This window comes from Onychomys torridus, chromosome 4 (genome assembly GCF_903995425.1).
Source record: "Onychomys torridus chromosome 4, mOncTor1.1, whole genome shotgun sequence".
In the NCBI taxonomy this organism is placed as follows: domain Eukaryota; kingdom Metazoa; phylum Chordata; class Mammalia; order Rodentia; family Cricetidae; genus Onychomys; species Onychomys torridus.
In genome coordinates this window covers 149,367,833-149,383,418 of record NC_050446.1, presented here as the reverse complement: position 1 = coordinate 149,383,418, position 15,586 = coordinate 149,367,833, and the positions used below count along the sequence as shown (strand labels likewise).

The following is a 15,586-nucleotide window of genomic DNA, read 5'->3' as shown; positions in this document are numbered from 1 at the left end:
GTACATTTGTGTTACTGCATTATTTTCAGGTCTTGAAAGGCTTCCAAAAATGCGGAACTGACTAAATTTAAAGCCTGTCTCCACAGCCTTCTCCATTTCACCTGAGACACTTCATCAACTTAAAAAATGTATAGCTCCTTTCCTGTCTGAGGGTCCATGTTTGCTAGAAGGAGAGATGGGCTTGCAAGGATCATCCTGCCCTGAGTGTAAATCCTGCAGTCTGTTTTCTTTCCCACCTTTCTGCTCTTAGCTGCGTCCTCTGGATCTTCCTACGTATTCTAAGACTTCGGCCCCTCACACACCCTGCCCAATATCTTCCTACCCTGAGAATGAGTTCAGTGAAATCAACAAACCAAATGCATCTGAGGAGATGAACAGTAGTGGAGGCTAGCCTGGGCTAGAAAAGTTAGACCCACCTCTTCCTGTTCTCAGCATTGACTTCTTTCTTCCACATCCCCTGTCTCGCTTAGTAGACCATCCATTGACATACTATTCAGAACATACCTAGATTTCACCTGCCACACCTTCCCCGTCCCTAGGCATCCTGGACCACCTACCTCCTCTCACTAGATACACTGACAGTCTCTCACTTTTTTTTTTTTTTTCTTTTGCCAGAGCTGAGGTCCGAACCCAGGGCCTTGTGCTTGCTAGGCAACCGAGCTACCACTGAGCTAAATCCCCAACCCCCACTGACAGTCTCTTAGCTGTTCTCCCTCATTTCCTTTTGCCTGTTTGTATTTGATTCGTAACCCAACTGCCAGTGTAACTCTAAAACATGTATCGTGTTACTTCTCTGCTCAGAAGCCTCCACTGATGGACTGAATTGACCCCTCCTCACTCAAAGCAAAAGATAGTCTTCAAGGCCCCATGTCTCATCTCCCCCTAGTGTCCTTGTTCAGCCCCATGGGTCTTCTTGACTCCTTGAGTCACACCTGCCAGAGGGTGTTTGATCTGTCTTTGTCCTCAGGTTGGAACTCTTTTTTACTCTTTCTGTGTTGCTTCCCACTGCCCTGCCCTCTTCCTCCCCATAACCATGATTTGTTAATGTGTTTGTTTATTTATGTGTGTACGTGCATGGATATACATGTGGAGGTCAGAGGATAATTTGTGGAAGCCAGTACTTCTACCTTGTGGGTTCTGGGGATTGAATGCAGGTCATCAGGCTTGGTTTGGCCTTTATCTGTTGAGCCATCTTGTCCCCTCAAATTTTACCTTTTTCCTGAAGCTACCCTTCTCTCTCTCTCTCTCTTTCTCTTTTATTTTCATTTTTTATTTATTTACTTTTTGAGACAGGCTCTCACTATGTAGTCCTGGCTATCCCAGAACTCAGTAGATAGACCAGGCTGGCCTCAAACTCACAGAGATCCATCTGCCTCTGCCTCCTGAGTGTTGAGATTAAAGGCATATGCCACCATCCCCAACCCTGATCTCTGTTTACCACAGGGATCTGCCACCTTCCTCCAGCTTAGATGTTGCTGCTCCCTGGTCTCCCCGCCCAGGTTTGTTCCTTTTGGCTGGCAGGAATCTGTTCTCTGTTCAGTGATATATCCTAAGATCTGCAGTAATGTCTGGCACATAGTGGGTATTAAATATTAAATACATTTTTAGATTTATGTTTGTTTTGATGTACTCTGGGTCATTTGATGAGGTAATTAGAAGCTGGTGTAGATCTTTAGCTACACAGTTTGTATCCTCCTGAATATTTACAGGTATAAAGACTTGCTGTTTTGTACCTGATTTGCTCTGTGCTAGCTGGTTATATCTATGTATATACTGATCATGGTGCCCTTTTTCTTTGCCCAAAGCGAGGTGCTCGAACCCCTCTGATATTTCTCTATGTGGTTGACACATGTTTGGAGGAAGATGACCTCCAAGCACTCAAGGAGTCCCTGCAGATGTCCTTGAGTCTCCTTCCCCCGGATGCTCTGGTTGGTCTTATCACTTTTGGGAGGATGGTGCAGGTTCACGAGCTAAGCTGTGAAGGAATCTCCAAGAGTTATGTCTTCCGAGGAACCAAGGATTTAACTGCCAAGCAAATACAGGTTTGTGCCTTGTACAGAAGCAGGACCCAGGGCAGATCTATGATTCTTATTATTTCCTTTTAGTGTTAATGGCAACTAGATCTTTCTGTTTTTCCTTTTCAGGATATGCTGGGCCTGACCAAGTCAGCTATGCCCATGCAGCAAGTGAGACCTGCTCAACCTCAGGAGCAGCCTTTTGTTTCCAGCAGGTGAGAGAGATCGTTACATGTTCTGTGGTGGGCATGCCCGACAGCTCAGGAGAGCAAGAAGAGCAATGCTGGGACGTGTGGTTCCACAGTTCTAGGAGTTAAAGACTAGGCCCAGTTGATAGTTGATATTCAGTTCCCTTGGTCCCCTCCTCTTTGGCACATGGCTGTTGTCCTTGATCTTTAAGTAAAGCTGACAAAGTAAAAAACACTTCTTTTTTTTTATTTTTTATTTTATTTTTTTGGTTTTTCAGGATGGGGTTTCCCTGTGTAGTTTTGGTGCCTGTCCAGGATCTTACTCTGTAGACCGGGCTGGCCTTGAACTCACAGAGATCCACCTGGCTCCGCCTCCCAAGTGCTGGGATTAAAGGCGTGCACCACCACTACCCGGCTGAGAACCACTTTTGGGTACTTTCAAATGAACCCATGTGCAGGCACTCACTTCATTCAGTTGACTGAAAGCCTGTGGTTACCTCAGGCCAGGTTAGCAGCCAGCAACTGCAGTACAACACATCTCCTGATGTGCTGATGTGCTGGAGACAGCCTTCGTTCTGGTGGGAAACCAGAGTGTTTCTCTCTACACAGCTTCTAAGGCTTAGGAGGCATGCAGACAGAAGCTTCAGCATGATAGAGGTAAAAAGTCCTAAACAAACCACATCCACACTAGATTTATTACTAGGATTAAAAGTTAATCCTTTAAATTTAATCCAACTGACTTTTTCCTTTTCAATTTGATTTTTAATGATACATGTATCAATTTGTGATTATTAGATTTTATAGTATATTTCACATTAAAATTGCTTGGGATTGCTTTTGTGTTCATAGAGATAATTTTGAAGAGAAAAGTTGGAGTTTTTCCTGTTGGATAATTGTTTTGAAAAGCAGTTAACTCTTGACCTAGGGTTGAAGGTCAAGGTACTTATTAAATCACAACTGATGTGCCCTTTGGAAATCTTACAGATTTCTGCAGCCCGTTCACAAGATTGACATGAACCTCACAGATCTACTCGGGGAGCTGCAGAGGGACCCATGGCCAGTCACTCAGGGGAAGAGACCTTTGCGGTCCACTGGCGTTGCTTTGTCCATTGCTGTTGGCTTGTTGGAGGTAATTTATTGGTTAAATTATTAAGGCCACTCCACATAGTTAAAAGGGAGGTTTATTTTGTGGGGTAACTTACAAGTGAAGGGATAGGTAACAGGGTCTAGGAAAGGCATGGTGCAGTCTGGCGGTGTTCTCTGGAAAACTCTGCTCGGTCTACCTCCAGCGTCCAGAGTCCAGGAACCAAGAGAGCCAGCACATCCGGATCTCGGGTCTTCAGGGTCCTCTCTTGGTCTGCCTTGTAGGCGTGACAGTTACTGAAGCCACAATGGGGGTTGGAACTTCCAGGGCAAAGCTGAATGGCTACCCGCTACAGTAATTCAGGATTTGTACAGCCACCTCTCATGTCATGCAAGCTGTTCTTGTTAGCTTTTTAGAAAATTTCTTGTGCCTTAAGTCAGTCTGTGTATCAGAAAGTGTTTTAGTCATTGTTGTCCACACTGAGGAGGCCCTCAGTATTTAGAAAATGCCAAAACGTTTTTATGAAGAACGAAGGGAACAGGAGCAGTGGATAGTGCTTTCACTAAAGTAAGAAAAGTGTCAAGCCATCTGGCTGGGAGGAAGTAATCGCTGTCGTGTGTGTCAGTGTGTCACTCTGCAGTGCCACTAGAGCAGGGGAGGAGGCAGGAAAGTGACGAGTTTTCTTTGGAGTATTTTATACATAAATGGAAACCACACTCAGGTGGAACTGTATGTTTCTGCCATGATCTTTACTCTCTCTTTAGGGCACTTTTCCCAACACTGGCGCCCGGATCATGCTGTTCACTGGAGGCCCTCCCACCCAAGGACCTGGTATGGTGGTTGGAGATGAACTGAAGACTCCTATTCGCTCCTGGCACGACATTGAAAAAGATAATGCACGGTTCATGAAAAAGGCAACCAAGGTAGGTGCCATTGGAGTCCAGCTGTAACTGCAGTAACACAGTAGTGTGGACTGCTCTGGGTGAATGATGGCTACTTTGCTGAAGTCAGAAGGTGTGTGTATAGTGACACTCTTCCAGATCTTGGCTCCTGTTAACTTACTGTCCCCATCTATTTCTCTGGTTAGAGAGAATGATTCCTGAGTGTTCAAAGAGCTTTGAATCTAAAGCTGTATTTTTATTTTCCTTGGCTGTTTTATAGGCAGTGAATTCCATGCTCCTATTTTTGATTACATCCTTAGGTGTATTAAGGCATGCCTTGGGAACTCAGCTTCTGTTTCCTAAAGACAGTTTTCTTTTTTCACTTACAGCATTATGAGATGCTTGCTAATCGGACTGCAACAAACGGTCACTGCATTGATATTTATGCCTGTGCTCTTGATCAGACTGGACTTCTGGAGATGAAGTGCTGTCCGAATCTTACAGGGTATGTTGACATTGAACACCTAGGAACTGTGTGGAGGGAAGAAATGGATGATGGAGTCATAGGGGTGAGTGAGGCTAACTAGGGAGTTTTCAGGTCACTCAATTTTGGGTTCACTGGCTGGAAAGGAGGTAGGGACTATGGAGGAAGAAGCAGTGCTTAGCAGGAGGTCTCAGGGTGTCATTGGGAACAAACCCCATCAGAGTAACTGTTTCTTCTTTGGAAACTCTGAAGACCAGGTGTAGTGCTAGTGTGGAGTCCCCAGTATTCAGCTGTGCACTTTGTTGTGATAGGTGAGTAATAGCATCTGAGTGTCAGAGTGTCATACAATTAGAAGAAACTTGACCTGGCTAAGAGACTCTGTGACAAGTGCCGGTTACACACCGAGTCAGTACTGTCCTCAGCTGAAAACGGAGAGGGAATTCTCAGCTTGCAATGATAACTGGACTATGAACTGTAGGGCTCATGGAACAGATTAGAAATGTTCTTTGGCTTTCCTCAGACCTTCTGAATCAAAAGATCTTGGGGAGCAGTGTAGCAGGAATTTTAAAAGGTCTGTTAATGAAAACAAACCTGGTGCCAGGTATTGGGGTGAATGCTGGATAATCAGAGAAGCAGAACAAGCTACAGCCACCTCACCTTGCCAATTCCTCAGCTGATCCTGTTTCCTCAGACTGGAAGCCTCTCAGTCCTCATCCAGAATGGATCTCAGCTGAACTGCTGCTCAAAAGCCTAAAAGCTTAACCAGCTAGTTCTTGGTCCTCATGCCTTATATACCTTTCTGCTTTCTGCCATCACTTCCTGGGATTAAAGGCATGTGTCACCATGCCTGGCAGTTTCCAGTGTGACATTGAACTCACAGAGATCCATCTGGATGCTAGGATTAAAGGTGTGTTTGCCACCATTTTCTGGCCTCTATGTCTAGTGGCTGTTCTGTTCTCTGACCCCAGGTAAGTTTATTAGGGTGCACAATATTTTGGGGGAACACAATACCACCACAGAGCAGCTGTCTAGATTTGGGTGCTCATGAAAGCTCAAGAAGCACTGAGGTGAAGCCCTGATCTGAAGCTCAGCTACACTCTAGTGTCGACTTGGGCACTTCCAAGACTCAAGTAAAAAGAAAGTAAGGAACCAAACAAGCTACTTTGTCTTGTCCTCTGGTATAATTAACATGGGGCACGGCTCAGGCATCAAGTTTCTTCCAAATTTTCCTCCAGTGAGTCTGACATGAAGCAGAGTTTGAGCACACACAGCCTTGGTTTCTCTGGGAGCTCATTAGAAGTGCAGCCTCTTGCTGAATCAGAACCTACATTTGCCCAAGATCCTATGGACTGGAATACATGGCAAAGTTTGAGGAGCATCTACAGAGAGCCATGGGTGGGGCCAGAAATTTTATTTATTTGTTTGTTTGTTTCTTATGTGTGCACATGTGAGTGCACACATGTGGAGGCCTGAGGACACTTTGCAGGAGTTGTCTTCTTCCAGTGGGTGGAACCCAGGGATTGAACTTAGGTTGTCAGACTTGGTGGCAAGTACCTTTACCTGTTTACCATCTCCCTGGTCCAGATTTCTGCTTTTCTAATCAACCTCCTAGTGGTTCTTCTTAGGGGAGGACATAGGAAGTAGAATCTGAGTCACTTGAACCAATCACTGTTCAAGTGACTCCAGTTTTGGAGAGTAGGACAGATGTGTTAGACGTGGAATTAGGTCCCTCTTGGACCAATTGTAATAAATTGAGTTCTCGATGGACCTGGTAGGCACATCTCTAAAACTTGGCACTCTGGAAGATCTTGAGTTCAAAGCTAGCCTGGGCTGTATAGCAAGAAGTTGACTTTAAAAAGAAAAGGACTCCCTCCCTCCCTGCAAAAAAACCCCACAAACCCGATAACATACGTGCTGGCAAGATGGCTAAGCAGGTAAAGGTGCCTGCATGCCACCAAGCCTGAGACTTGAGTTCAATCCCAAGACTCATATGTGGAAGGAAACAACCAACTCCTGCAGGTTGTCCTCTGACCTCTGTCCTCTCCGTGGTGTATGTACACCTATACATAAATGCACAAACACACATACATAGAGATGGAAACATGTAATATTCCCCCCCCCCCCAAAAAAAAAAAAAGAAGAAGAAGAAGAAGTTTCAAAACAATCTTGAGAACAAGAAAGAGAAGCCCAGATTCTGGTTGAGTAGGAAGACCTCAGCCAAAGGCATGGTGAGCCCAGGCTGGACTAGAGGAGTAGTAGACGGTTTTCCAGGGAACTCAGGGATTCCCTTAGTGCTTGTTCTCCTGCTGAGATGATGTGCTATTCCCTTTGAGCATTCAGTTTAAAGGGGCCACATGCACTTGAGGACCTGGAGATACCCGAAGGGGAAGGAGGGAATGCTGGGAAGTGCTCAAAACGATTTAGGTGGAGAATAATGAGAGAGAGAGAGAGAGAGAGAGAGAGAGAGAGAGAGAGAGAGAGAGAGAGAGAGAGAGAAACTCCAAACATGTTTACTGTCCGCAGCCATGTATGTGCATAACTGCATGTGTGTGTGAGAGAGAGGGAGGGAGAGAGAGAGGGGGAGGGACGGAAGGAGGGTCGGGCAGAGCATCAATAATTCTTTTGAACTGACAGTTTGTTGATTGTAGGGTACTATTTGTTTGTTTAAGGTCTTACTGTGTAGCCCTGGGTGACCTCAAGCTTATAATCCTGCTTCAGTCTCCTGAGTGCTGGAGTATAGGAGTATGCTACCACTGGAGTAACCTTTTATTGGAACGATTATCAATTCATGGGAATTATGAGTGAAGGAAGTGTAGAGCAGTCTGTCCACACTCTTCATCTCCCAGGGTAGCACTTTACACAAATGCAGTGCAGTGCCGACTCCGAGAATGCAGCACGGTGCAGTCAGTGACACTGCAGACCTGTGTGGACTCCCTGCTTGTTTCCTTTTGCTTCTGTGAGTACAGTCACTGAGATTTCACCGTCTCTGAAGATTGGTCAGCATCTCAAAGTCTTTTAGAATATTTTTACACTTTCTTTTTTGGTATATGTTTGTGTGTGTGTGTCTGTGGACGCACACATGTTGTGGCACTTGTATGGACATCTGAGGGCCTTCTGTGGGAGTTGGTTCCCTTCCTCTACCTTGTGGGTCCTGGAATTGAGCGAACTGAAGTTATCAGACTTAGCGGTACCCTTACGCACTGAGCCACCTTCCCAGCCCCCTAGAACTGTTTTAAGGATTCTTTGTTTAATGTTTCTGAGGTAGTTTCTTTCCTAAGTACCAACTGAACTTGGTATTTTTCATTTAAGTTAGTCAGTAGCACGTGTGTGGACATGGTTTTCTTTGTGTGTGTGTTAATTACCATTTGTGAGTCCTAAGCGAACAACCAAATGGTTTGTAGTCCTCTTAAGTGTGAACTTTCTCTCTTTCTCCGCTAGAGGCCACATGGTGATGGGAGACTCTTTCAACACTTCTCTTTTCAAGCAGACATTCCAAAGAATTTTTAGTAAAGACTTCAATGGAGATTTCAGAATGGCGTTTGGTGCTACATTGGATGTAAAGGTACAAGGCTTTTAGGAAAGTTTTATTTTAAATTATCTTATATAATTAGTTTATATTTTCATATATTCATGATAAACATTTACTTATTTATGATTTATTTGAGGCAGGGTCTCACTGTACCCTCAGCTTGCCTGGAACTTGCCATACAGACCAGCCTGGCCTCAAACTCACAAAGATTCACCTGTCTCTTGCTCCTGTGTGCTCTACTGTACCCAACCATATTACAGACTTTTGAAACTCTACTGGGATTAGTGTTGTGACTGGTTCAGTGTGGACACTGGCAGCCTCAGCCCATAGATAGAAGCTTTAAAGAACACTTAAAAGGATCCAACAAGATGTCTATATTGTCTACCATGGTCCTTTTCTTTTCAAGGATGACCTATGTATTTATTAAAGTTCTAAACAGAAAGTTCCTTGTTCCGCTCAGGCCCTGCTCCACTCTGCTCCATTCCACTTTAGGATAGAGTTAGCGGGGTTGGGGACAGGCAGTCACACATGGTCAGTATCCACCCAGCCATTGGTGTGAGTCACTGCATTGCACAGTGTAGTCAGACTTTTCTGTGGGCCACCAGCTCACAAATAATGACATGGAGACTTATTATTGATTATGAAAACTTGGCCTTAGCTTGGGCTTTTTCTCAAATAGCTCTTGTAACTTAAATTAACCCATATTTTCCAGTCTATGTTCTGCTGCATGGCTCAGGTTACCGGGTTTCCTCTCCTCTGTGCTGTATGTCGCCAGAGTCCTCTCTCTCCCGAGTAGTTCCGCCTATTCTCTCCTGCCTGGCTATTGACCATTCAGCCCTTTCTTAAACCAATCACAGTGACACATCTTCACACAGTGTAAACAAATATTCTGCAACAGCACAGAGTAGGGTTTATGTTAAGAAGAACCCAGGTGTTCTAAGAGCATCATGAGTTGAAGTCTGTAATTCTTTATAGGAAATCATAGTCCTAGACAGCTGACTCTTAAGTCCTTGAGAAACCATTGAAAGAGACCCTTGGAAACTGTGATTAGAATTAGAGGAAAGCATTACACTATCTAGGATAACCTTTAAACAGCATTTTTAAATGTTTGAGGGGTTTGTTCGATTGTTTATTTAGCAGAGTTGGAGGTAAGTAAGAAAGAAAGGGATAGAAGACAGCACAGTGGACCAAGTGTCTGTTGTTTAGGTGTGAGAACTTGGGTTTGTACCCCAGCATCCGTGTAAAAGTGTATGTGTGCTTGAGGGTGTTTTGTTTTTTAGATAAAGAGGAATCGACTGAGCATAGGCCTTTAATCTCAGCACTCGGGAGTCAGAGGCAGGCAGATCTTTGAGTTCGAGGCCAGCCTGGTTTATAGAGCAAGTTCCAGGATAGCCAGGACTACACAGAGAAACCCTTTCTCAAAACCTTGCCCACCCCCAAACAAAAAGGAATGGATGGGATTCACCTTATTGTGTAAATCTGAATTCACTTCAATAAAGTGAGTTCAGTCTTAAAAATCTCCATTTGTTGGGGTTGGAGAGATGGCTCAATGGTTAAGAGCATGGGCTGTTCTTCCAGAGGACCTGGCTTCAATTCTCAACACCCACACGGCAGCTCATGACTGTCTGTAACTCTAGTTCTAGGGGATCTGACACGTTCACACCAATGTATGTAAACTAAATAAAAAAACAAAAAAAACCCGAAACTTTGTTTTAAAAAAAAAAAAATCCAGAGGCAGGAGAATCTGTGAAGTTGAGGCCAGGCTGGTCTGTGTAGTGAGTTCTGGAACAGCCAGGACTATATATAGAGGCCCTGTCTCACAAAATAAAGGGGGGAGGGCAATGGGGTGGAGAGAGGACATATCCATTGGTCTTATTTGTGAATTAAATATTTTAAAAATATTTTTACTGATTAGAAATACGTAATTAAGTATGAATATACATGGTGTTTGGAAAAGAATGTAGTATATTTGGTAGAATTGTTGTCTTTGATGAGTATAATAGTTTCAAAGGTTCAAAAGTGAATTAAGAGTTGAAAATCTCCCCTGGCCAGGAGCGGTGGTGCATCCCTGTATCCCAGCACTTAGGCAGAGGCAGGAGGATTGTGAACATGTGCGCACTTGAGCTATCTAGGGATTTCCAGGTTAATCTCAGTTACTTCTTAGGGATCCTGCTTCAAACAAATGAATGGTGTGAAAACGATACCGTACTGTGTCTTTGTTCCTTTGTTTTTTGAGACAGGGTTTCTCTGTGTAACAGCCCTGGCTGGGCTATCCTGAAATTTGATTTGTAGTCCAGGCTGGCCTCAAACTCACAGAGATCTCCCTGCTTCTGCCTCTGAGTGCTGGGATTAAAGGCATGGGATACCATACTCAGCTACTTTTTGTTTGTTTGTTTTTGTTTCTACTGTGCCTTTTTGTTTTGATTTTTGAGACAGTCTCATGAATTCAAGCTGGTCACAAATTTGCTGTATAGTGAAGCTGGCCTTGAACTCACGATCTTTTGCCTTAGCCTGCTGAATATTACTACTGTACCACTACACCTGGTTTTTTTTTTTTTTTTCCCCCAAGACAGGGTTTCTCTGTAGCTTTGGAGGCCGTCCTGGAACTCGCTTTGTAGACCAGGCTGGCCTCGAACTCACAGAGATCCACCTGCCTCTGCCTCCCGAGTGCTGGGATCACAGGTGTGTGCCACCATCGCCTGGCATACACCTCTTTATTTTATTATTTTTTTTTTTTAATGTGTTTTCCAAGGTGAATTTTGTTGAAATTTGATCAATACCTAGTGTTTCTGGAAAAGCTGGAGTGGGCATTTGGATAGTGTAATTCATTAGCGGATTTTCTCTGTGGGAATTTTCTCTAAGCTGTTATTGTGATCATGGTGACAGCAGATTGATTGGCTCTTAACTTACTGTGTAATTTGTTTTAGACCTCTCGGGAACTGAAGATCGCAGGAGCTATTGGTCCATGTGTAACTCTGAATGTGAAAGGACCATGTGTGTCAGAAAACGTAAGGAAAATCATCACCCTCACTTGCCTTGGAGTAAACTCAATAGCTGAGTCACACACTGATGAGCTTGCTTTGTGTCACCTGTGAGGTGTACCTGTGTGAGAGCTCTAATCCTCATTCATGACAACCCCAAGAGGTAGTGTCATCTGTCTTTCTGTCCATCAGTCTGTCTGAAAGACAAGAAAAGGAAATGTGGAATCAGAGAGGTTAAGTTAACCCTTGCTCAGGGTTGAAGCTGACCCAGAGGAGCTACATCTTAGGTTCCTCTGACTACATCTGATGTATGGATGCTGTCCCACTGAGAACAAAGCCATTCCCTTCAGCAAAGGCAGACATTCAGAATTCTTCCAGAATAACCTGTGTGCCTCATAACTTAAAGGTGATACCCTTGTCTCACTCAATTGATAAGGAACTTACTACAAGGGACCCTGAGTTGGTCAGACAGTGGATGACACAGATGGATATACATTGTTAATATATTAGAGCAAAGTTCAGTCATCCCTTGGGGTAAATGGCTTTGCTGATGGCCCACATGCTGGGAGTGTGCTTTAGCTGAAAAGGCACAACATCTGGTTTATGAGGTTTCTTCTGCATTGGTTACATGCTTTAATTATAACCTCAGAGGTATGAAAATGCATCAGTGTTGCATCAAGGAATGAAATCATAGACATTCTCTGTGATTAATTTGATCCAGAAGAAGCCCAAGTTTGAATTTTCCACTTCTCTATTCTGTGTCTTCTGTCTGTCTATAGTTGGTGGTTACTGGCCTATTTGTAATCTCTGCAGTATATGTCTATGTCTGTCTGAATGCTGTCTTGTGTCTCACTGTCCCTGTGTCTGTCTGTCTCTGTTGTATTTATTGAAGAACACAGAAAGGATCCCATTGGAAAGTAATGAGGACTTCTTTACAGAAATCACTAACTGTTTTACAAAGGGAAAGGTCATTTTACTGACCCCAACTGACCCAGAAGTGCTCAGTACTACAAACAAGCTGTGTCCTGTAGCTGGAGATCTTCTCTCCAGGTGCCACCAAGCCCCCGCAGTCCCACAACCCACATATAAAATAATCACTCAGACGCTTATATTACTTATAAACTGCATGGCCGTGGCAGGCTTCTTGTTATCTACTTTTCCTATCTTAAATTAACCCATTTCTCTTAATCTATAACTTGCCACGTGGCTCGTGGCTTACCTGTACCTTACATCTCGCTTGTCGTGGCAGCGGCTGGCAGCTCTCTCTCCCCATCTTCCTGTTCCCAGAATTCTCTTTTTTGCTTGTCCTGCCTATACTTCCTGCCTGGCTACTGACCAATCAGCATTCTATTTACACAGAGCGATATCCACAGCACTTCCCCTTTTCTTTCTTTTTTTTTTTAAGGAAGGTTTTAACTTTTGCATAGTAAAAATACATATAACAAAACAATTATTAAGCAAAAATTACAGTTACAATATTAAGGAAGATATCCTATCTATCATATTTATGAGTCTAAGATTTTTATATTGAACTTATCTTTTATCATAACTAAGGAAAATTGTAACTATCTAGCTTCAACTACATCAAAGACCTCAGAAAGATATAATATTACCTGAGAAATGGGAGAAGGATGCAAGCAACTTTTGGGAGTCTTACAAGAGTAGACAGAGACAGCTGGCAGCCTGGACAGTCATCCAAAGTTCTTTTGTAAAGTTGGGGCATCTGTCTTCAGCCCACAGGTCTAGAGTCTCTCAGTCACTTTTTTCAGTGTCCTGTAGAATGTCTGGCAGTTTCCTTTGTGAAGCAGGAACCTGAAGGACCATTTTGCCAAGCAAAGTTTAATGGTCACCTTCCTTTGGGTCCTGCATGTCCAGTCGATCAAGCAGTCCAGGCAAGAACAGTTTCTTTTCCAAATGGCTGTTTTTGTCAAGGTGAAGATAAACTCTATATAGAGTGTTTTTGATGACCATCCTCCTCTCTGAAATCAATTGGTGCTGCCAGGAGCAGACATGTCTCACTGTCCAGAAAGTCTAAATATTTTAAAAATATTTTAAATGTCATATTCTGTAGGTCTTTGAAGTGTTTGAAGATTACCTGTCTATCTGAAATATATCTATGTATACCTAGAAAACTTAACATGAATATGTTTGATTATCATAGAAGACTAATTGATCTGTATTTTTTAATTATTCATTACAATCTAAATGAGTTACATAAACATAATACCTCAAATGAGAGTAGAAATATATATACAGTATAACAAAATTAAGTTTAAACTTGTATCAATAAACTAAAATCTATACCAATGTAAAACACTTTAAACAAGTTGTTGGTCTTTCAAAGTAGGTTCCATTTTGAATTGATTATTAAGTATTATAAGGTTTAAGGTGGAAACTCTGAGCCATTGGGCGCCATTTGTAGCTGGAGAGCTTCTCTCCAGGTGCCACCAAGCCCCTGCGGTCCCACAACCCACATATAAAATAATCACTCAGATGCTTATATTACTTATAAACTCTATGGCCATGGCAGGCTATCTACTTTTCCTATCTTAAATTAACCCATTTTTATTAATCTATAACTTGCCACGTGGCTCATGGCTTACCTGTACCTTACATCTCACTTGTCATGGCGGCGGCTGGCAGCTCTCTCCCCCCACCTTCTTGTTCCCAGAATTCTCTTTTTTTGCTTGTCTCGCCTATACTTCCTGCCTGGCTACTATCAGCATTCTATTTACACAGAGCGATATCCACAGCAGTGTCTGTATATTGTTTCTAACATGTATGGTAAATATTTATTGTATAGGTTGTTTCCAGCCTATTGGGTGTTTTCAGCAAATGATTACAAATATGTATGTTAATACATACATATATACATTACTCTGGGTCAGGGGCATGGAGGAGTACTTAGTTTAAGATTAAAGCAATGCATTAGCTTAGGTTGTAAAAGCTCATTCTTCGGCTATCCAAGCCAAGTAAGGTTGGTTGTTCCATTGATTTTTTTTTTTTTTGTCCATTGATCTTTAAGGTTACATTTAAACAGACTGAATTCACAGTAGGATGGCCTGTGACCAAGAGGTGTATTTAGCTGTGAGGTCTGGCAAAAGTTGAGTCTTTCTGAATGCAAGAACTGTTTTCATAAAAGTGTATCACTGTAATCTCTGAGGTAGTCTGGGGGTATTGTTCCACAGTCCTGTCTTTCTCTTGTCATCCACAGTGGGAGGATGGGCTGTAGAGTTGTTGTGGAGTTAGGGTGCATAGCTACTTCTTGGTAGCGGAGTAGCCTGGAAAAATTCTTAATGCTCTGTAATTCAGTGTTTTTAGAAAATGGGAAAGTAATAGTACCTGCTTAAGAATGTTAGGATTAAATGAGGCTGGTCAAATGAAGCACTTTGGATAAGTACACACTGGAGCCCTATACAAATTGTCTGTTTATGTCAGAACAGACATTGACAGTGATTATATAAATGAATGTTTTGTCAAGTTTGGCAGGGGGGGTTACTGTTTGTATAAATCACTGTAGTCCTTGGATGAGGCAGTTCTTCCCCAAAGCCCGTCTGAAGATTATCTAATTACCCCTGTTTTTTTGGAAGGGCTTTGGAAGCCTGCTCCATCTGTGAGCTTTAAAGTCTCCCTGTTGAAGCTTCCTGGAGTAGTTTAAAAAGATAGTTTAAAAAGTTGGAAAACACTGATTAGCTTTCCAGTCGAATTCAGCATTGTAAGTTTTGGTTGGGAGTTGGTTGAGCATGCAAGAAAAGGAAAGCATCCCTTCAAGCATGTGGTGGTCTGAGGAGGAATATGCTTCCTTTAGCACCCAAGGTGGTGTTGGAATGCCACGGCTGTTGGTGCCACAGTTGCCCTCCCTGTAGAATTACGATCTCCTGGTGCATTTTCTTTACCATCACTATTTATAGAACCTTTGAAAATAATTTTCAGACATCATGACACTTGGTTCTTAAGTAATACAATGTGCATATTCTAAAAATGAGGGTGTTTTACCATTTTCTCATTGTCAAGTGTGAGAAAATGAACAGTAATCTCGCAGAATGACATTTAGTCTGCATTCTTTCCCCAGTTTCTTCCTGACGGCCCCTGTGGCTGTTGCCAGTCCCACCGGCATTCCTTTCAGTACATATCCTTTCCTTAGCTTTTGAAACCCTAGACTAGGCCTCATCTTTTGGCTTATTCTTTCTGTTTCTGTGACACCGATGTGTTGAAGGCCCTGTCTAGTGTCTTCTCTAGAGTAATCTACAGTGTTGGTGTGTCTGCTTCCACACAGTGGTGTTTAAGCTGTTACTCTCCTCCCTATACTTGAGTGAAATGGAAGTTAGGTTTAAAGATAAACCTAGAGTGTAGATGGATGAATCTCTCCTGCCCTCCTGTTCCTGAATAACCAGTCAGAGGCTTAATATTAATTACAAACTGTT

The 15,586-nt window shown here is 42.9% G+C and overlaps 1 protein-coding gene across 3 annotated transcripts in view; it reads left to right on the top strand.

Moving 5' to 3' along the window:
* Sec23b (SEC23 homolog B, COPII coat complex component) overlaps window positions 1–15,586 on the top strand; it is a 43,674-nt gene that overhangs the window by 7,258 nt on the left and 20,830 nt on the right. For all 3 annotated transcript variants that reach the window (XM_036185234.1, XM_036185235.1, XM_036185236.1), the window contains exons 5-11: window positions 1,806–2,042; window positions 2,145–2,230; window positions 3,188–3,332; window positions 4,052–4,210; window positions 4,558–4,673; window positions 8,091–8,214; window positions 11,109–11,189. In XM_036185234.1, the coding sequence (XP_036041127.1) occupies window positions 1,806–2,042; window positions 2,145–2,230; window positions 3,188–3,332; window positions 4,052–4,210; window positions 4,558–4,673; window positions 8,091–8,214; window positions 11,109–11,189 (948 nt within the window). The remainder of the gene's footprint in view (window positions 1–1,805; window positions 2,043–2,144; window positions 2,231–3,187; window positions 3,333–4,051; window positions 4,211–4,557; window positions 4,674–8,090; window positions 8,215–11,108; window positions 11,190–15,586) is intronic.